We start from the raw sequence: 23443 nt of genomic DNA, 5'->3' as shown, positions 1-23443 counted from the left end.
AGCTAACTTTCATTTCACTTACATTCTGATTTACTGTATATACAATCTAACTGTAATTTGACAAATTAGAATCTGACAATGAGTGATATGCCTAGGTAACAACATTTCCACCTACCTGTTTTTAATATCAGAAAATAAAATAAAAAAACCTCAAAACATTGCAAAACTGTTTGTACACTTGGCTGAGGTGTATCGATAAAAGTAAAATGAAATGGAAATATACTTGGAAAATGAACCATCATTTGAGGTTTGACAGGCGCACTTTTAATTACGTCATCTTGTTGCGGCCTCTTTTTCTGCAATGAATTAATAGCACCTGAATGGAGAATTTGCGCCAACAGCTGTTAATCTCGATGCACTCAGCTTGCACTAATTAGCATTTTCTTTTGCCGATTTTGGATGGCTACATAGCTACAACCAAATGTAAATGGTTTGTTGAAAATCATTACATGATGACTGACTTTATAGCTTAGTCCTTCTTTTCTGCCTGTTTGTATCTTTGTAGTATCTCGATAACAGGCGGTGGTGCTGTATGTCTACTGCAGCCTTCACAGTGTGCTGTTAAACTGAGCAGTGTTAGACAGGCTGACTGATGAGTCATAGGGGAGTGTGTCTGTGTGAGTGTTCATTATGTGCATTTATTTCCGTGCTCCTGATTTACTAAATGTATTTACCTTACACTAAGTTCACACTCTGAACACACACGTTGCCTTCCTGGTGGGAGAAAAGATGGCTACTTTCACACAACAGGCCTTAATTCTCAATTCAGAATGGCTGTTGATGTCATTTTTGTCTTTTAAGCCCTGATGACATTTCATCAGTGGTGGCCTGAAGGCGAGCTTGTTACTGGAAGGCCGTCGGTTCAATGCCCTGGACCGACAGGATAAATCTGGGTGGGGAAAGGTGAGGTGCTCTTGAGCAAGGTCCTTAACCCCGACTGCTCCAGTGGAGCTGCCCAGTGGCCAGCAGATAAGACTGTGGTTGTACTGGACAGGATGTGTAACAATGTGAATGTGATCAGGGCATTTCTGAAAAAGAAATGCCCTGCTCTCCATGAAACTCCCCCCTGAATAAATAACACATTCATTCAAACGCATGGTGGTTTTGGTTTTAATTAGATGCATCTTTTTAAAGACTAGCTGGTGTATAAGCTTTCCCTCCATAGATGCGTCTCGTTCTCCACCTCAACACTGGCATAGGCAGCCTGCTGTGAGACCCAGAATTATGAGATTTGTCTCAGCTGAATGATGTACAGTTTACTTATTGTCATGGCAACACTTACATGTGATGCTGTGAGCATTGAAATATAAGATTAGATGAGGCCTCAAGCCTTACGTGGTCCATGTTTAAAGAATGAATTTAGACACCTTCAGCTGCAGTGTCAACACTATTGTAAAGCAATGGACCGACTCATCAAGATGGTGAAGATGGAAGATACGTACCAACTAAGGATGAATTTCCTGATAGTGAACGATCTTTCAATCTTTTTAATCCTGACTTACTTCACACATAGTTTGTAGGAAACTAGCAGAAACTTAAAAGTAAATAATGTCAAGATCATAACATAAAAGATAACAGCACTTTTGCCAGATATTTTACACGTTTTGGAATATTTAAATGCAATAAAATTCAATATTGAAATCAAAAGTATCGGGTGAAAAAATGTATAAAAGCAAAACAAAAAGATATATAGCCACAAGCGGCAATGATCGGGGTCCAAGCAAATTGGGAGCATTTGGATGCTTGTTTCTTATGCTTGTTTCTTATTTAATTGACAAAAGTAAAAAAATAATTCATTGTGGTCATCATTATATGCTGATGCTCTGTTGAGGTTTATACATCTATTTTTAGAAACATTTGCTGTAGCTTATGACTTTCAGTGAAGACATGTTTCACATGACTACACTTGATGGTATTTTGATAAAAAATTGATTGGCTTGTATAATTGAAACGGATTAATGTATCAACATTTCTTTAACAACTTCAAAATCTGTGAAGTCTGTAGATGATCCTGACTAAGTTTTTAAGATGTCAAAAATAGGATTTTGAGAAAATTGAGAAAGAAATTGCAAAATTTGACAGTTGTAGAGCAGAGGACCAGATGCAGATGATTTGAGAGATTAAAATTATGAAAGAATTTGGACTCTAAGCCAATCCGTTTGAGATAATTGCGAAAACATAAACTTGATTATTACTGCGCCACCTTGAGGTCAATGAGTGCCATTTTATGTACCTGAGTAGTGGGAGGAATTTGCAACCTACCAGCCAATTTTGGTGACTTTTGGTCTTACGGTTTTTGCTGCACGAACACCTTTATTGGAAAAAAAAAAGTAATGATAGTAATGATAGTAATGAGTAAAACAAAAACAATACAAAGTATGGTATTGTGCCAAATCTGGTAACTTTTGGTCTTACGGTTTTTGCTGCACAACCACTTGAGAGAAATGAGTAATGAGAACATCAACAGCTTCGCTGCTTAGACCCCTAAAAATTGTCACATATACATTTCATGATGCTATTTCATCATTTGTCAAAACATTTTCTTTCCCAAAAATGAACTGGATATGAATCCTGTGTGTCTGTGTATGCTTGTCTGAGTGTTAGTGTGTGAAACTAGTTGCCAGAGCATGTGTTAAAATATTCGGCCTATGAGACTTCCCCAGATTATCAGTAATTGGCAAAGTCTTTCCCACATGCCCTGTGAAAGGTAGAGAGAGGGGAGAGAAATAGAAAGATATTATTGCAGGGTGGTGATAGCTTGAATAGATTTGAGCCCTTTGATAGGCTGTTGAAGTCACTTTCATGTCCCTCAACAATTACTATTAGTGCTCTCAGGCAGTGCACCGCTCCTCACCCTACAACTGTTCCAGAGGAGCAGGAGCTGTGGATACTGGGCTGCTTGTAGGTGTGAGAGTATGAGTCGCTCAGGGAGGACGAGCTGTGTTCATTCTGCATGCTAAATCAGGTGGAAATAGTATTACACTTCTTCATCTCATGCCCAAAAACTGACCTCAAGAGATTCTTTTCTAAAAAAATTACCCAAATATATCAAGTCTTTAAAAGCAAGAGTGCCACCAAAAAAACACTTGCTGTCTCTCCTGAAATAAATGCCAAAATGCACAATAGCAGCACATTTGCAAAAATCTAAGGACAGCCAGTGGATACTAAAACTCATTCCAGTTATATCTCTTTTTATTTTGTACGGTTGTCCAGAATGACTTTACATTAATACAGAAATGTCCTCTTAGGTTAATATTAGGTTTATATGTATATTGTCTTAGTCATACTAAAATAGCAATATTAAAGTAAAGCACCTTTTGAGTCTGATTGAAATTAAATGTGTAACCCCCTCTCCACCTACAAGCACTCGCCCAGACGACTGCTGTAAATTGGGTATTTCATTTATGTGATGTTCTTAGTCAACGCGCCTTGTTAAATCAAGATTAACTTAATGGAGATACTGTATGGTGTTAGCCTTTAATCTTCTGCAGCCCTACTATTAGTATGATTTCTCCATTCCAGCTAGCCAGCGATACAGTAATAATCTCCATCAAAGTCTTGAGTCAGTGATGTATGCATAATAGCACTACTTTGTACTGATGATACAGGTGATACAGTCAGGATATGAGTGATTATCTGGAGAAGAAAATACACACAACCTCTAATATAGCAAATTTGCTTTCGTGCTGCCAGAACTCCAAAGACACAGGCATTTGTTCACTTGCAGAAAAAAGTAATTACAGGCAGCATCAGTGCATGCAAAGTCAAACTTATAGGAGGTGAATTAAGTGAGATGAACACAACAAGTGCGAAATGAGTTGAAGAAGTGTTTCAAAAATTTCACAACTTGGGTGAGAAATTCCTCCGACGCAGTAAAGCAAAAGCCAGCGAGTTTCAGGAAGGACTCTATCCACGTGGCAAGCTGGATTTCTATGCACAATGTCATTTGTAAAAAATCCATTTGATCATAACTTCTATGATTATCATCCTTAGAGTTTTGATAGCTTTTCTAGGATCAAACCTGTCAACAGAATCAAATCCAATTCCTTCTGAATTCATTATTGTATCTATTTATATTTTGTCACTGTTGTGTGACATTTTTCAAACCTGTACTGACATTTTTTTTTGTCTTGCTGCAAGAAAAAAGGGCACTTACTCTTCACTGCAACTGCTGAAATAAGCATGACACGGTGGAAATAATATTAATTCTAGCAACCGTCATTAAATAGATTGCTGGTTTATCTACGTAGTGCTATGACTTGACTACAGTCGCTTCTACTGCATCTACTGCTCTTATTTTTACATAGCGATACATTTTTTTCTTTTTAGCTAAATGACAACCCGATTGATTTGCACATTGGTTGTTGCTAACAGGCAGAGTGGGAATAAGCACAGGACTTTTGACTCAAAACATACAGCAACACATACTGCATACTGCAGTATAAAATATACTGCAATAAAACATTTCATTTCTGTCACATATTTCTAACTAACACCAAAAACAACTCCGCAAGCACAAAGAGAATTACCATAACGAGGAAGCCAGATAGGAGTTTTCTTTCTTAAATATGAATCTTTTCTAGGCTGCTTTAAGAGAGAAGACTTGGAGTGCAGCACACGTCACCACATCCTCTCATATTTACAATTTGTGAAAAGCCAAATCCATTGTATTGGGAGTTTCATGATGAAGTATGCCACTGAAGGACACACACTGTCAAGACTTGGGGTTGTGCCCAACTAACCAGCTAAAGCACAGAGAAATCAACTGATTTGTTTTACCAGATTCAACTTGAGAGTGTAGAGAAACCTGTCAAAATTATGAAATGCAGGCATGGAGATGGGCTCTCGGTGTTAGCCAAAATAAATGTTTTCTCCACATTTGTCTACTAATTCCATCTGGAAATCATCGATAAGTGATTTTGATCAAATTTGTGGAGTGGCCTCTTGAATGACAGTATTGTCCTATCCATGATACAGCTGACTTAGCTCAGCTTCCAGAAATGCATACATAGATAAATGCACACATTCTACACACAGCCTGGAGCTAGAATTAAGTGCTGTAATTGCTGACAAAACCACAGAGACTTGACACCGTCTCACCAGAGAAGAAGAAGATGAGGGAAATGAAATAAGCACGCAGACTGAAAGACAAACACACAACTGTACAATGTCTCCCGCTGATACACACTAACATGCACAGACAGGGCACACTCACATGCACACTGATGAATTAATCGGTGAACTGAATAGCTAAAGGGTGCAAACTGTTTAAATGTTGCAGAACTATGTCACTTCAGTGCCAGGGGAGTTGAATGTTTTGCCTGCCGTCTACAGATGCAGAGTGCCCCTTGTCTGTTGACGTGGTATTTGTCATTTGGGATGGCCACAACTGGAGTCATGGTGGGGCCATAGCTGATTTAAAGTGACAGGGACGCAAGGCCACCTTATTCATCTCAGGGGAGTGGTCCACATTCACTGAAATTACCGGCCTATTTGCAGGCCCTGCCCCCACTACAACGCCACCTTTCACCAGCTGATCTATGGCGGATCTATACAAACCCAAACAAGGTGTCATCTTGCCGGGACAAATAGGCAACAACAGACTTAAGGGCAGGTGGTAATCCCTCTCACATGCTTCAACTGTGTGGTATTGGAGAATTCATTTTATTGTGCCCACGAGCTGCTGTACAAGCTGTTCTCTCTTTCTTATATTTTATTTCTCTCTCAGTCACTTTCTTTCTCCTCTGTTAGAACATCTTCTCTCCTTCTTCTCTCACTCCTGCATTTGAGTGTGTAGCCTTTAAAAAAAAAACCCACAGGGAGCAAGAAAGAAAAACACTCAAAGAACATTGTTTTCTGACCTCAGACTGAATTCGGTGGATTTTGCTAACAGAAGTGAGCAAAAGAGCAGAATAGTATATTTTAGAAAGTTTCTCACCATTTATTAACCTTACCTTGCTGAGCTGACTGGCCGGTGAGCCGCTGTTGTTGACAGTGTGGCATTTGAAGTTGAGCAACGATTCCCCCACTACATCACGCTCTCTGCTCGTGTCCTTGTCAACGTGGGAGTGGCTGTTAGGGAGAGGCGAGGTGGCAGATGAGGGGGGTCGTTGAAGTGCCGTGCAGGACAGACCGAGAAAGTTAGACGGCCGGACCAGGAAGGCCTCGAGAGCTATGTTGGCAGATACCTAGGGGGGTGAGTCAAGAATTAGGAGGGGGAGAGGGAGAGTGGCGGAAGGAGCGAGGACAGAGATTTTAATATTAGCCATTTAGCAGATGCTTTTATCCCAAGTGACAGCAGAGAGGGAAAAAAATTGACGGAAGTGAGAAGAAACAAGGGAAGCAATTTATCTTTCTCTTGCCTTGTTCTAGCTATCTGCTAGAGCCAGATTAACTTCTCATTATTCTAGGCTGCATGAAAAAAAAGGTAAAGCTATGGGATATTTAGTCAGATAATCAACCTTTGCACACACTGAGTGTGGCCGTGAGTGTCGGTGCTACTGTTTCCAGTCCAGTCATACCTTAGAAATGACCTGATTGTCTCCAGTCAGCGCCAGGTCGGCAATACGCTCCACACACTGGACGATCCGAGTGCACGCTCTGGCCTCATTCTGTGCCATCCACAGGATATGCTCCTCCACTAGCATCATGTTACTGGCTATGTCTGAAATATAGTCCCCCAGCTGTGGGAACACAAGCAGACATGTGTCCACACACACACACACACACGAAGAGGCAGACTCATCATGCACATCAATCATATCCACAACAACAGGCACATTTATAATCTCCAGTCAGAATTGTGAAGGAGGCAATGGTGGCTCCATTCATTATAGGGAGATTTAATTTAGATTAGCAGCTCCAATGGGGTATAATCGCTTCCTTGGGATGGCAGTTCGCTATTTACTTACTGTACTTTTCATTGTTGCTTCATTTGACTGTTCTTTATTGGATGAATGAGGGTGGTCTCATCAGCATTGTCTTAGGAATGATAAAACTCTAAGTATCTCCTAATAATATCTCCTCCCGGGTGACCTATGATGAGTAATTGGACAAGTGAGAGCTAATATTGATTCTTTTCACTGACTAAGCTCAACACCCTTCCCCCTCGCACAACCTGACCTTCAGCGTGACGTAAAGCCCTCTGATTGCCTCTGGCCACAGACAGAAGAGAAGTTCACTTAAGGTAACACACGGCTTGCCTAAAAAGAGATGCATCTTCATAACCATAATTGTCATTCAGGTCCAACGCCGCCATGGGCAAGAGGAAAGCATATGAGGTGAAAAGTTAAGCTGTCTGGAATCGATTGAAGCCAGAACGAGAGCGTGTTGCCATGTCTTTTTAGGCAGGCCCTGCTGTCATTCGCTGACATCCACTGAAGTGTCCTTTTCTGTTTGCTCAATTCGGGCTCTTGAGAAGCTGTTGTTACCTCTAGATGAGCTAGTCAGCACTTTTCCTGATAAACCTCATGAATACTGTCAGAATAGGAGTAGCAGCTAACAGTATGAGTACAAAGTTCCCCTTAAATTGCATGTTAGAAATTTGATATACTGTAGCAGTAAAATATTGGGATTACCGCAATCTGAGCTGGAGCTGGAGTCAACTGTACTATATGTAGTTCCTTCAAAGCAGAGGTTTTCAAACTGTGAGGTGCACCTCCCCAGGGGGGAGCAGGTGAGTTGGAGGGAGGGCGTGAAGGGAGAGACACAAGGCATGAAGCCACAATTTGCATAAAAAAATCGTACCCCTTCTCTGTGTCATAAATCTGAACGCACACACGCTACACGGACACATGCTTTTAGATTTGGTGTGACTTACACTTCCCGAGGATATCATTATCTCCGATGTCCATCGAGAATAAACGTCCAAAAATCCACTTAGAAATCATAGAATAAAGAATAACTCCAGAACATGCTTCAAAATAATCAAGTTTTCAAGTTATCTTCAATATCAAAGTAATCCAGTGGTAGTTCTGTACATCCATGGGCACAATGCAAACAGGAGCTGCTAATAGCTAACTCGGCATACTTTTAATGGTGCCAATTAGCGAAAATGTAAATATAGGCTAAAAAACAGGGCTCAAGTTGTAGCCCACGGGATGTTGGGGGACGCAGTTGTCTCAATTTTGTCTGGGGGGGGGGCCCACAGTGTGAGACTTTGAAAACCTCAAAGGAAATTTTAGTTTTTTTTATTTTGTCATGCCTGGAATTAAGGCTTAGATCACGTTATGAAGTAAACTGCCCGTGGTGTATCTCTGTGTGTTCACTCTTACATCTCTACGCTTCTCCACCAGCCTTGTCAGTCTCTCCACCAGGTGTGTGACAAAGATGACATCCATGACATCAGTGAAGTGTGCTGCCCTGCTGGTGAAGGCCACTAACTGCTGGCCTAAAGGCTGAGCATTGGTGGTATTAACAGTTATCTGGAATAAAAAGGAAAAGATACAGCAATATTCAAAGAGCATGATCACACACACACGCACACACATCATCACAATTCAACAGACACAACTTGATAAAGCTTTGACAACATATAATAGATAATAAATCACTGTAATGCTATGTCATGCCATGCATGTAGTTTTGTTTGATTACTTTAATGTGGCGCAGTAATCCCATGACAATGAAACAGCTTGTCATCAGTCAGTTTGTATTATGTATATAAAGGCTTACATGTGCAGATCTGCAAATACCTGCAGGCTACAGATGAATCAGTGGAGATGTTAGTTTCTGTATTCTGGGAATATGAAGTTATCAAATCTCTAAACTGTCTGAGTAGGTTGGCAAATATGCAAAAGTCAGAAAAATTTGAACTGATTCACTGACACTGGAAAAAAGTGTGGAACAGATTCTGAGAATGAATCGCAGCACAAGTTCTATATGTGTTACCTGTGTGAGCTCATGCAGCACGCGGGTCAGTTCACTGGCATACGGGCACTGAGTGTAGTCCTCTTCAGCCCACCGTCCAGCCCGGTCGCAACGTCGCCACGCCTTCTTCTCCCTCTGGCTGGAGGGGTGAGGAGCGCTGCCAGAAGGGTGGGGGGCAGTGCCAAAGGTGGCAGGAGCACAGGGCAGAAAGGCCAGGATGCCAGCTAAAGTCTTTGGCCACCTGCCACACAAGATATCTCCGAATCATCAGGAGTGAAGTAAGTTTAGGAATCTACACTCACTGCACCAGATGGCAATTTCATACTCCCTGTACTTAGGAAATTATTAATTTGCATATTTGATTTATAGCTAGCTCTAATTATTTTTTGCAGAAGACTGCCAGATTCTGATACTTGATTATGAAACAATGTGTTGTCTTATTGATGACTTCTCTAGGAACTTAATTAACTTTATTTTCTAACTTTATTAATCAACTTTATTGTCTTTCCACTTTGCGTACAATGTAACTAAACATTTTTTTTGTTTGACAGAATGCACTTAAAGGGACACCCCACCAATTTTACACATCAAGTTCAGTTTACTCATCACAGGGAGTGCTTTTTAACAGAAAGCTTTTGTTACAAACTGGCGGCATGGAGGGTAAAAGACATGTGAACTTAACAGCCAGGGAAGGTCTAGCGAAAGACTCAAATTAAATCATGGGAAATGTAGGATTCAGGGTTTTGGAGCTTGACCCATACTAGGGCCTAAAAGTCAAGATATCTCAGCCTCTGCTGTTCAATGTTGACCATTCATTCTTTAATTTGTCTCTCACAAGTCCCACAACTTTATGAAAGTGCAATACTAAATTGCTAGAGCACCCCTTGAAGAAACCTGTTCCTGCCTGTTCCTTCCTAAAGGGGAAAATCACCCTAAAAGAGTAATTACAAGTGTTGTTCGTATGGCCATGTAAAGTTCAGTGAAGTCTCCTCTGAAGCAAGAAATGAGACTTTCTCAATAATGTCATCAAGAGCCAACTCCTGGAGCTGCTCTACTGACCAACCTGTAATAGGAGCCAGGGTGATTTTACGGGGAAATGGAAAATGTTCATTTTCTGGGTAATGCCTGTTAGTGTTTCAATAAAATAAAGCTCATTTAAGTGTAAAAAGTCAGCCAAACATTCATAGTCCACTACATTAGCCTCCATTTCCCAGATAATAAAAGAACTCCAGGTTTTGTTTCTTGGCTCTGTTGCAGATTAAAGGTCTTATTTCTGTGCTTCTGCAGCCTTAGAAAAGAGTTTGTTTGTGCTCACACATACTGATCAAATTGTCTACAATCAGAGGAGAAACATGTCTTGTGTTTTCTGGTTTTCTCCTTAAGGCAACATCAAAACCCTACTGCAGAAAAATAGAAAAGTAATGTTTAATGTGGCAACACTTTTGACTTCATCTAAATGAAAATAAAAGAGTACCACACTCAAGAGGCTGGTAATCTGTTCTGAGGATAGGCCTGCCATACCACTGCTCCCCACCCCATTCTATTTTTTTCCTCTCTCTACATCCACGTTGTTGCGGCAGCAGCAGCTACTTAGTAATAAATGGCGTTAATTTCGCCCCCAACAAAAAAGGGGGCTCATTTTCCAGCCCATTACTCCAATGCCCCAGCAGAATCAAAGCCTCTGTGCTTGCTGCACTGGAAGTGGGCTGTAAAGTACAGCAGCTACAAAGGATCGTACACTAAAACAGCACACCCACAGGGGAGGAGAGGGAGGATGTGAGTGTGCGTGTACAACTAGAAGGTTTTAAGGTGGTCACAAAGAGTGGAGGACAGGAGAAAAGAGGATAGATGGATGGCTAGGAGATGTGTGGCATTTGTTCTTCTTCTTCTGTGAAACCTCAGTCATGGGAACAAGTGCTGTCCTTTTTTATAGTCTTGTTATAAAGCTGGACTACTTTGAGCAGTAATGTTTGTGTTAAGTTTTCATATTAAATATCCAACTATTATTAAAATATATGAACTGCCCAGGCTCTACTGTAAGTACTCAATTCTTGTCTTTGAGAGTTAATGAGTCACATCTGGTGCAAGGCAGACCAGGTGTGGCAGATTTTTGTCAAGTTGAACAAAAACCAGCACGACACCAGCAAGAACCAGACTTAAGTACCTCAACTGCATTGTACATGGAGAGATAATAGCAGAGAAAGTGAACGCTCTGATTACAGTATTAATTTTTATACTAGACTGTAATTGGGAATATTTCTGGTGACATAAATTAGAGTGAGGTTAAACTATTGCCTTATTTTGAAAACTGTCCATTACTAACACAAAACTAGTACACTGAAGATTCAAGGATATGGTTTATATACTGGTTTATATTATTTTTTACGTGAAACAAGAAAAACCTTGCTGTTACAAAAATAGTCTGACATGTTTGACGTTGGGAAATATGCTTCTTCACTTTCTTTAGATAGAAAGATCAATACTTCTCATGTTTGTATGTATAGGGACATAAAGCTACTGCCAGCAGCCACTTAGCTTAGCTTAACACAAAGACAGGAAACAGGGGGAAACAGCCAGCCTGGCTTTGTCTGAAGGTCACAAAATCTGCCTAACAACACCTCTAAAGCTCACTAATCAACACATTATATCTCATTTGTTTAATTCGTATAGAAAGCGACATGTAAAAATGACATATTGGGGTTTTATGGGGGGTTATGTGCCGGACTACTTCTTGGCCAGGCGCAGTGACATCTGGCACATAAACCCCCCATAAAACCAGTTTTACACTTAATTTTTTGTACTGATTAAATTAACAAGATATTATGTTAATTAGTTAGCTTTAGAGGTGTTGGTAGGTGGATTTTGTTGCCTTTGGACAGAGGCAGGCTAGCTGTTTCCCCCATGTTTCCAGTCTTTGTGCTAAGCTAAGCTGCTGGTCGCTTTATACAGTATTTACTGTACAGAGATGAGAGTGGTATCTGTCTTTTCATCTAACTCTTGCCAAGAAAGCAAATAAGCGTATTTCCAAAAATGTCAAACTATTCCTTTCAGTCCTCTTTATTTCAAGTGAACCAACATGCTAGAGCTGATATTGTTACGAGACCAGTTAAACCCACATGGTCGAGTGGCCGTATGTGACCGCTGAGAGGTGACTCACCTGAAGTCCCCCTTGTTGTTGGTGACTCTGTCAGAGGGGCAATACGGTGCTGACGTCTCCAGAACAACTATCTCCATTTGCTGAGAAATGTTGCCACGGGAACTGCTCACCAGGCACTCCCAGATGCCAGCGATGCCCACGTCAATGTTGGAAAGGATGACCTCGCTGGAGGAGAACAGAGGTGTAAAACTGTGAGTGTGTGTGTTCAGATTAGATGTCTGTGTGGTGTGTGTGTCAGTGTGTCTTCCTATGAGCTTCAAATGTCCTTAAACGGTTCGTACAAGGTGCTGGATTAGGATTTGGTCTTGGGTTTAGGGTTAAATGTAGACTGAGGATTATCTTTGTGTTAGGACTTGAATTTAGGGTGGATTGGATTATTTTTGGATTAGGCTAAGGATTAAAGTTAGTCATGCGGTGAGGAGGGTTAAGGTTAGGGCAACATCTTAAGGAATCTGTAGTCAGTGGAAGCACCTCATCACGATGGGAGTACAAAAATGTATGAACATGTGTGTGCTTCACAAATTCAAATTCATTCAAGAGACCCTTGTGCGTGTATGTGTATGCAGTGGTTTAAAATGTTGGCCGTGACTTAAGATGATCATTACTCATGCTTATCTTTCCTACTTTGTCACAGCGATTCCTATCTCAATGGAAAATGCCTGATTAAACAAAGGATGGTGAAACAGTGACAAAGAGCCAATGCAGGCCATTTGCCAAGGCGACTAATCTTGAGGATTTTACTCCTTATGAAAAAAAGGAGAAAAGCCGGTGGAGATTGCTAAGCAACGAGCATTATCACCATGGAAATACTACCTCCTTGAGAAATGACAACTGTTTAATTTCCAAATACAATCCAGTTGTAGTCAAATATACACTTTGCTTTGTCTGTACTTAAGGAGCTAATGCTTTTTGTAATTTAATTAAGCCGTGTGTGTGTTCATAATACAAGTCACAGAATACCCACACAATACTGTATAAAGTTTTTAAATGCGACTTAGGGAACAATGTTCCACAAACGGGAATGTGCGTCAGTTGACATTAATAATTATAAGTGACAGGCTTGACAAGAAACTGAAGTCTTTCAGAGTAAAGATGATTAGCCGCTGAGCGGCTCTGATGTGGAGGAGCTGAAATCCCAGAAAACATTTCTCAGAGGGTGTGAGAGAAATATTTATTCAGAAACATTAAATGCCTTCATTTCATCTGCTTCTCTCCCAGCACGCACTGGGCCAAATGCAGAGAAGCACCCTAGCCCATCACAGGACTAACACATAAACACAAACACGTTCACACCTACTGGCAATTTAGAGGTTTCAACTCACCTGACCTGCATGTGTTTGCAATATGGAATAGGACACCCAACCCACATGAACCCAGTTGAGGCGTTACCTATTCAACCTTGGACTGCATGTCAAGGTGGAGAGAGGAGTAGTGATAGCGAGAGACAGCCAGCATGAGGAAAAAGAGACTGACTCAAAACATTATATGGCTTGTGACTGCACTGCATTCTGGTCTATTGAGTGCCTTCTCTACCACAGATTTCTCCATGTATGACTTTTGGTCATCAGTCCCAAATAGTGCATTTGGACAGAGGGCTTTGTTCTTTGATTTTGACTGACACATTTGGCAAGCTATCGATGACAGTAACAACACAAAGGGTGCTGAAAGAGTGGGGGACCATGAATGCCTGTATACAATTTCATGGCAATCTATCCAATAGCTGTTGAAATATTTCAGTCTGGACCAAAGTGGCGGACCGACCAAGCAAATGATTGACATTGCCATCCCTACTGTTAACGTGGCTAAAAATTAGAATATACTGTTATCAGCATTGCCATGTAACTTTATGGCCCTTACAGGGCTGACAGTCTTAGCAGGAGTGAGTATAATAACTACTCAATTACTTAGTAAAATCTATGCCTTAGGCACCTAAATCATATACTACTAAATATCAAAAGTTCCAAAAATTCAACAATCAATTTTAAAGCCTTTATGCATATTAGGATTTATTTCTTTTTGATAAATTAAGACCGGTAAATTGTTTAGGCGTCTGATATATATGTTTGTGTGTGTGTGTGTGTCTGTGTGCGTTCAATATATGATAAAAAATACTTATGCCAACAAATGTAAGTAAATATGACCCTTCATGAAGCCTTTCAATCAAATGCTTTCAGTCTACACAAAATTACAAAATAAGCTCTAGTGTTTTGAATCTACTAGAGAGGTAACCTAAAAATTGCCAAATTAAATCACATTGTGCTCTGGTGTGAACTCGTCTCCACTGCTGTTTGTTTTGCAAGAGAAGACAAACGGAAATCAGAGAATGCTGTTGACATTCCCCGTGCTGAACGGACCCATGACTTTGCTCCAATGACTTTCTGTGGGCGAGTTATGAAAATGAATAAAATAAGTCCTGATTTCATCTTCTGTGTTCCACTAAAGCTCTCTTTTCTGATTGCTTTTCTAAAAGGCCCTAAATCAGATTTGAACGCTTGACTGAAATGATGACATTCTGGGCTAGAGAACAAGTGTGTATGTCTGTGTATGTCTGTCTGTCCGTGTGTGTGTGTGTAACTGTCTGCGAATACATGTGAGGGATTTGTGCATAAGTACATTTTCAGTTGTCTGAAAAACACTTCTGGGCATTTTTAGCTAGTTTAGAAAGATTTTTGCACCAATCATTTAATAGTTTGGACAGGAGCTTTTTGAAGTATTGTCATTGAGAGAAATTTCTGCGAATTTTTGATATACTGTAATAATCTAACTGTACTGGTCGAGTCACTCTCCAACATAACTGTGATGATGTCTGTATATCTAATTTACTCAAATATTTAGTTTAAGGGGAGATTCTGAATGGTAACCCTAGCCCTTACCTCTCCTTCACATGTGTATTCTGTCTCACACACAATATCACACACTCTTTCAATCACTCACTCTCTCTCTCTTGGTCTTTCTCTCCACCTCCCTCCTTAAAACAACATCCTCCCTCTTCCGCAGGATGCAAGTTGAGTTTAATGTGTGGATGGGCTTTAAATTGAAACCCTCTGGACTCAGTCCAGCTATCCGCCTGTCTCTACAGTGCAACAGTTATATAGTATAACAAACCACATTGAGGACATAGGCTGTCTGAAAACCTAATCTAAACAGATAACATAGATAACATATTGGGAGGTACAGTGGAATACCAAATCTGTTAGTCATGGGGACCACAGTAATTCATAGAATACCCCTCAAACTATTTTTCCATTTTCACACAGGATAATGAAACTGGTAGGAAATACCAGTTTTCCATGTTACAAATACTGTATTTATGATAAATTGATTTAGCAATACAGAGCTTGTGAGATTTGAGCATTCAAGACCTTCCTCTGTAAAATCCACTAGACTAATAAAAAGAAGATTATTTGCACAGGATTACTAGTGGAAATCTGTTTTTACCAAAAAATTGTGGGCATAGGCAATGCTTGGGTGGAGCTAGATGGAGCTATAACCTCACCAAGAATTACAATAGCTCCACTAAGAAATTACCAGAAATGCATTTCCTTCCTCATAAAACATTAGCAAAACTGATTTTTCTTACAAATTTTAAATATTTGAAGTCATTATTTACATCCATGTTTACTAGCAATCAGGGTTCTTCTGTCCTGCCTTTTCTGGCGCATTGCAGCCACCTGTAGATCAGTGAAATAGTGTGAAACTATTGGCAGTAATGTGTACACGAGACCAACTCATAGAAAAAACGCTCCATAACATTACCAGAAGTAAAAAAAACTCCACAGATCAACTTTAAGTAAACTGCCATTCAGTTTGCATTGCATATCCTAGCCTCGTACTAAAAATGCATTGTTTATTCATCAAACGACCTTGTCGGGGTACCAGAAACTAGTGAAAATGAGAAAGTGAAGGCAGGTATCGAGAGACAAGTTCAGAACAGTGGGGAGAGACCATCTGTGACATGCTAACGTAAGCTCCTCCGGTGCTGCTCACTTCAGTAAGTGCTGTTAGGTTGGTGGTACTGTATGAGCAGGACTCATGGCTCGAATATCCTGTCACTAAAGATGCAACTTTTTGTTGGCATTTACTATGATATCTGTCTGTGATGGTTGTTCGTCAAAATGTGTGCTGTGTAGTTTTTGGTTTTTGCTGTTCACTCTATAATTTTTCTGTATGTCAAAGTTTTCCAAAGTTGACTGGTCTATTTCTGCATCCGCCTGTCTTCTGTCTGCATCTCTGAGTGTTTGACATTATCTTTTTTTAACTTAAAAGAACTGCAATTGTTATTGTTAGTGTCTAGTACTTTTGAATCATGAGAAGTGTTTGCAGCAGGCATATGGCACTTGAAATAGACTTTCAAATGCCACACGACCACACATAGCCTTGTTTATTCATGTATTTGCTGCAAATTCAATAGTGCAATAGTATAGCCCCAGAAAGAAAAAAAATAATGTAGGCCATGCTGGTGAACTCTGATTTCCTTCCAAAGGTCCCCAGGTGTGTACATAGGTTTTGGGATTATTATCAATGATAAATTGAAGGAGCAGCTGGAGAAGGGTCATTAAACCTTACTGGCCATTTATTAACCTTCACATAATAAATTCTGACAGGAACAATAGGTGTCCTGTACAGTACATAAAACAAAACAGATCAATTTGAATTTTTATGGGCGATGATGATGATGATGATGGTGGTGGTGGTGGGGTTGGTGGTTAGCTTGTGTGTTTGCAACTGTATGATCACATTCATGCAGGTGTGTGAGACAGAGCTGCTGCAAATGTCCTCTCTAACCATGAATAGTCTGCACAGGGGACAGTTACATAATTGCTGAACATGAGCCAACTGTCTGAATGCTGGGAAATACACAGGGAAATACCCCCCACAACCACCCCGACACACATACACACCCAACTGCCCGCCTCTTCTCTCTCTCTGCTACTCCGTCCCTGTCTCCCACCTCACAAAGGAAAACTTCACTACTGAAGGCGTATTCTGCTGCAGCCTGATCACAAATGTCCCCAGTGAACTGCTGCACCCAGACAAAACAAGGAGAGCAGAGGAAACCATCCAACAGCAAGTCCAGTTTTTAGAAAAAGGTCATCCTCACATAATAAACATATGAAGAAATGGCTCCAGTACGTGAAAAGCAGTTGGGGCGGGGGCTCACGTAAGCCATACACAAAGCACTGACCTACATCCACAGTAACACTGTACTATTGTGGTGCAGCTCCCCAAGGACTCATTAGGAACATTTATGCTTGTGCGCTGATATTTAATAATTTGTTTGCATAATGTTGCTTACGAGACTGTAAACTTTCAATCTGTCCCCTCTACTCAACAAATGCTCCAAAGCTAGGACATTTTCACGCAAGCTTGCTCACATTTTGTGAATTTGTGTTTTGGCATTGCATTACAAATGTGAATTTTTGAACCTACTCGGCCACTGTTTCTTTGAATATTTAGATACCAAGAGTAATACGTTCTTCATGTAAACATGCATGCAGGCACACATGTGCACGTTCAATATCTTCACAGACATAACTCACTCTGATATAATGAACATACTATTCCCATTGGAGCAGCATCCGTAGCAAATTAGCTCCTTGTCTTAACCCACTCTATCCATCACTCTACACCAGTGGTTCCCAACCTATTGGGTGTAAGGTACCCACACAGTCCTGTCAAGTGAACTTACGTACCCCTTCATCGATTCCCACCTATCATGTGCAAAATGTATAACACTATCGATTATATAAAAGTGGATATTGTTACAATAATTTTTCATGCAACTGAAGTGTCAATGTTAAGGTTGGTTTGGTCACCAATCATACTACTACCACTTGGAGTGAAGCTGAATGTTCCAACCTTTTACCTTTTATTTTTTTTTCAATCATTTATCCATTACTTTTAGCTAATCATAATTTCTTTTTTTTTTTTTTCAAATTAGTTGAGCTACTTTGCAATCTTTCCACGCAACTGCAGAAGTACCCTCATGGGGTTCAAGTAGGGAATCACACAGCATATTATGTAGACTGTTTAATTTGAACTTCACTTTATTCTTGTTAAGCATCTTCTAATGTAACTAAGAGCTCATTTTTTTCTTTATTGACTGAAACTGGTAAGCAGTAAAGTGCTGAACCCAGAGGTAAAAATGTATATGTGTGGACATAATAAAATGTGGTCTCCTTAGCAACTGATGCTGCACAAAAGCTTGCAAACAGATAGCTAAATTGAAGACAGAAAATGAGGAAAAATAACTAAAGTGCAACAGAGGCAGGGATTTAAAGAAAACACAATAGAATGCAATAGCAGAGGAAAGAAATGTGGGTAGATTTGAAAGAAATTAAAGTTTATGTTTGTAAGCAGGAGCAGAGAGTTCTATATAAAAAAAAAACAGAAAGAGAGCTTTAGAGAGATCACCAGGGGAAGGATTCACAGGGAAGAGGCAGGGAGAGACATTTTCCTTTTTCTTTTGCCGTCAGTAATATTTTCAAACCAGGTTCTTCATTTTGTGCAAGATTAGCCTGATTAAAAATGGAGAGGATTAAGAAAGATACATCCAAAGTGTCTGCTGTAGCTAGCTACAGGGCTCTAAAATGTTTGATTAATGAAACATGAATCACAGACTGGTCCCTTTGCTGCCGCTAGCATAGCTAATACTGGGAGTTTGGCCTGACACCATTACTCAGCAGGAGTCTGGCCCACATCGCAGAATCATCAGGCCTCATGGGGCCTGGTTTTTTGCTGCTGCTCACTGTGAGCAATGTAAACGGATCAGCTTATCGGCCCACCTGCGCCAGCAAATAAGAGGCTATAATGACACAGCACAGTGTGAAAGTGGGAGGGAGTTGAAAGAAACGAAAATACAATACAAACAAAAATTACAAAACAAAAAACATATTTCATAATGCTATGCCTGTTTCAGTAAGCAAAAGATCATGTCATGTTTTAAATGTCTACACTGGCCTATTGCCTGATAAAGCTTAAAGCAGAAATAAACAGAATTTAGCTGAGAAAATAGCCGCAAAACATTTTGGGTTCACCTTCAAAGAGGTCACTTCACTGAGGCTTTGGCATCTCCGCTTGCATTGCTGCAACACTGTGCAACAAATCCAGACAAGGGCTTTAAGCCACGTGCTAAATCCTGTGTATTCAGTCTTTCCTCTCTGATGGGGCATGCAGGGCGAGGCTGACTGACTCAGAGCACATTTATCCAAGGTGAATGACATCAACACGGGCCGTAATGACTAATATATTGTCCACTGTGGCTAAACGAGCATTGACAGCGTCTGGCATGTCAAAGGCCAAAACATTAGTTAAGTTTTTTTATTTGACTTAACGAGTGCTGGACCAGTGAACTCACAGGACTTTAATTTCCCCCACACGTCTCTCTCAACACTATAATTTAAGATACAGCTCAGGGCGAAGGGTGAAGTTCAGCCCAGGCACAGCAGATTGTTTTTGTTGGACCGAGCTCCGTTACACACTCATCAGCTTGGGAAATGATGTCTGCTCCTTGCAGATTTTCTACAGGAGGGAAACATTTAAGGTGCCAAGAGCAACATGACCCAAATGGGTTCCACTTGGGGGAGAAAATTGCATTATTTGTGTATACAAGAGGAGAGCAGTGGGTAATTGCAAGCGGGGCCCTAATCTGAATGGGAGCAACGAGAAATTCATCATGTTTCATTGGGACACCAAGCTGGAAAAGTCAAAATTCTGCTGGAGTCTCTCCCTTTCTCCCACCTCGTTTTTGGGTAGGGGGAGAGATGGGGAGCAGTAGAGTTTGTCCTGATGGGACAGGAGAAGCAGAAGGCTGGAACATGACACAGCCAACATAGAGGGTCAGTTGCATAAGGAGTTCTCCCCACAATGACACCTAACAATGGACAATGAGGATTCATCTCCTCTCGGATGGGCTTCTACTGTAAGTATGAAGCCAGTGACTTTGAACCCAAATGTCACTACGGTTACATGATATCAGTGCGTTTTACTGTATGTCTACTGATAATCGTGTTTAAAGTGGTATTCAGGCTCTTTACTTAAAGCTACTATGTGAAGAATCTTTATGTGATTATAGCATCATTTAAATGATTAATATGACATATAGTTTTGTTTGTGGAAGTCTATGTGTTGATTACACCCTGTGCCACAGTGTCTTTTTTTGACACTACCACTGGGGGTGCCAAAGTCAGACGTTTTCTTATTCTACATGCACACACCATTATTAATAGTAGCAATAACTATCTTTAGCTGCTAAATGCTCCACATTATTTACCAGCTAGTCGCTAACGTTTTGCTGTACAGTTAGTGTACATTTGGTTTATCTGAGCTTTTTGCTGAAACAGCTGTCTGCTATGACTGGAAACAATGCTGAAGAGAGCGGTGAACGTTGCGGGCAAGAAAACCAAAACAATTAGCTAAAAGACGCTACAGTGCTCAGTAGAACTGAGGGGAACTTCAGAGTCCGTTGATAATTCTCTTAATTGATTAGTGCAGCTTTAAGTAAGTACAGAAGTATTATCAACAAAATGTCAAGTCAACAAAAGCACCTTTTACAGTGTTATATCATTAGAAACATGCCTTAATGTGTAAGCAATGTTTTACTGCTGTAGCTGGAGGTGGATCTAATTTTCACTACTTGTTATGCTTTTAAGTTGAATCTATGCATCATTAAATGCATCATATGTTTCAAGCTGATAATGTTTTGTATGTAAAATCTTCATCTGCAAAATAACTAGTAAATATAGCTGAAAAAGTAAAAAGTACAATATTTCTCTTTGAAATGTAGTGAGGTATATATAAGTATAAAGTGGCATAAAGTTGAATATTATATATTATAATATTAATAATTAATATGAATTAATATTATATATATTCAACTAAAATACAAGTGCCACAAAATTGTACTTACGTATAGTGCTTCAGTTTCCACCACTGTTAATAATGGTAGGCAATGAGTAGTGAATGACAAAGTATTGTACTGACCCCTATTGATGACTACCTCAATAAAAATAAACTATGCAAAGAAACATCACTGACGAAGACACTGAAACCTCACTAAAAGTTCTCTGTCTACCCTGTAATCCAATTATTCAAGGCAGTGCATTCACCATAGGGATCACTCAGAATGTCAAACAGTGAGCTGGTACATAATGAATAGAAAAAATATTGACTATTTGTGGCGCTTGCAGTCAGGGGAATGGTATACCTTTCTGGAAATGGAGTGGAATAGCAGGCATTCTTGCTGCCAAATAAACCACACAACAAGAGGTGTTCTGGCCCCTGTTGACACAGGGATACATATTTCTGTCAGCACTCCATCAATATTTATGTTGGAGAAGCCGAGTCAGAACAGGCAGCAGTTACAGTAATCAACAGCAATGTGCTCCTGCATCTGTGCCCTGTTGCCACAGCATTACGTCAAACGCATTTACAACAACACAGACACTCAAGACACACACACACACACACACACCCATACACCCATATGCGCCGCAGACCACCAAGAAAACAAAGACAGGAAGAGGATGGAGGGTTGCGGCAACGTCTTCTATCAAAAAAATGTGCAAAACTAGTGTTGCCAGTCTATTTTATCACTGCAATTATGATTCAGCATCTGTTCCTCTTAGCGTGTGATCAGCTAGTGCTCCACCGGCGCTAAGGGAGCGGCTGGATGGCCAACCTCTAGAGACGAGCCGCAGATTGCTTTGAGGGGTTGGCACGCTGCCAAGTCAATTCTGTCCTGTCCTTTCAGATCCTTATCAAGGGCGCCAATAACAAAAGGTAAATCACAGCTGCTATGGGTGAGTGAGAGATAGAGAGAGGGGCGTCTGTGTGTGTGAATGAACGTGTGTGTCCTACATTGTTTGTGCACATGTGTATGGTTCTCTATGTAACATGATGAGACTGTTTATGCTGCAGCTCATTTGCATGTGTATTTTGACTTAAAAACATCCTTGGAAGTGTGTGCACGTGTGTCGATGCAACAGGCGAGTCAACAGCTAATCAGCTCTCAGCTCACATTCCCCCATCTGTCCTCCCTCCCTCCCTCCCTCCCTTCATCTCCCTGCCTCCCTCCCTCCCTCCCTCCCTCCTCGCCTCCTCCTCCTCTCTCATCTGCATGTACCTGGTCAGCAGGCAGCAGTCATGAAGCAGGGTTTCCTCCACGTAGACGCCCCGGTCCTCCTGCGTGGTCACGATGTGGCCGTTGTGACGCCACCGCAGCTCCACCGACATGTCCAGGTAGGAGGCGGTGCACTGCAGGGGTAGACGGTCTCCACGAAAAACCAGTTGTCTCTGGGAGGGGATGAGCTGGAAGAGGGGCATCTCCAGAGGTCCATCTGGAGGACGAGGAGAGGGTAAAACAGAATGATCAGCTTGTAAACCTTCCCTTCGCCCTTTCAGAGGAGGGAAGGTAGAGGCAGAGAGCGAGAGGTCATTCTTCCATCCTTGAGAGAAATGATGGAATGGAGGTTTTAGGGGATCTGTGTTCAGTGGGATTTTGCCTGTCTTGCCAGTGGTGTTCACATCTACGAATGAATTTAATTCATGAATTGAAATCAGACTCATACCAACCCTGCACACACTAGCACATACACATACATTCCAACCCCATGCACCTACACACACAAACACATGTGCATGCCCCCCAAATACTGTCAACACACACACACACGATCTGTCAAGGTCACACTCCTTCCCCTGCCGTTCCCACATGTTGTTGCTGTTGGTGTGCGAGATGAACAGCAGCTGATAAAGGAGAACAGCCTTGAGCGCTCCCCTGGACTCTCCTTGACTCCTTATGTGTTCACAATGGAAGCCTGCCACAACACCAGTGATAGGATTACTTACCTAGCAGCTGGCTAAGTCCTCAAGCCTTTTTGCCAAAGAATAAGGCTACGATAAGGATGAGATTATTAGACAGGGGAGAGTGTTTAGCCCAGTGCCAGAATATGGGAGGGGGTTTGATTTTTTGTAAAAATCCCTCAGGACCTGATTGATGCAATGTCTCTAATCATGATGAACCCATGGAGATGTATCAGTGTTGCCTGGTTTGGTGAGCATGGACTGGCAGTGTGTTATATATTTATTTATTTTTTTGTCCAGGATTAGAACAGTGCCTTGCCAGCTCACTGTACCACCTTGGAAATTCCTTCGGAGCGTGTTCGTTTATACAAGACATTTCCTTGGACGTGCTCCAAAGAGCAGCGTAAGCAAGCGCTTTGCCTTCGCTTGTATTCCAATCAATTGTGGATGTTGCTGCTGACAGGCAATTCAATACATGGGTCATAAAATCTTTTATAGCTCCATGTATAGGTTTGAAAAAAAAATATACTGAAAGATCCACGTCAGGTGATGTGGCTGAATGTCTACAGCACACAACTTAACATTTCCCTTCAGCAGAAAAGAGTAGTTGGCACG

At 40.9% G+C, this 23443-nt stretch overlaps 1 protein-coding gene across 5 annotated transcripts in view; it reads right to left on the bottom strand.

Moving 5' to 3' along the window:
- LOC122884563 (adhesion G protein-coupled receptor A1) overlaps positions 1 to 23443 on the bottom strand; it is a 166350-nt gene that overhangs the window by 103594 nt on the left and 39313 nt on the right. For 4 of the 5 annotated variants that reach the window (XM_044214628.1, XM_044214630.1, XM_044214629.1 and 1 more), the window contains 6 exons: positions 22149 to 22362; positions 12026 to 12190; positions 8890 to 9109; positions 8274 to 8423; positions 6522 to 6683; positions 5955 to 6188 (listed from right to left, as the gene is read on the bottom strand). In XM_044214628.1, the coding sequence (XP_044070563.1) occupies positions 5955 to 6188; positions 6522 to 6683; positions 8274 to 8423; positions 8890 to 9109; positions 12026 to 12190; positions 22149 to 22362 (1145 nt within the window). Of the gene's footprint in view, positions 1 to 5954; positions 6189 to 6521; positions 6684 to 8273; positions 8424 to 8889; positions 9110 to 12025; positions 12191 to 22148; positions 22363 to 23443 lie in introns of those variants that run through there. The other variant, XM_044214634.1, reaches the window with a different exon arrangement.

Source organism: Siniperca chuatsi, linkage group LG11 (genome assembly GCF_020085105.1).
Source record: "Siniperca chuatsi isolate FFG_IHB_CAS linkage group LG11, ASM2008510v1, whole genome shotgun sequence".
Classification (NCBI taxonomy): Eukaryota; Metazoa; Chordata; class Actinopteri; order Centrarchiformes; family Sinipercidae; genus Siniperca; species Siniperca chuatsi.
The sequence above is the reverse complement of the archived record's forward strand: the minus strand, read 5'-3'. Positions and strand labels throughout refer to the sequence as shown.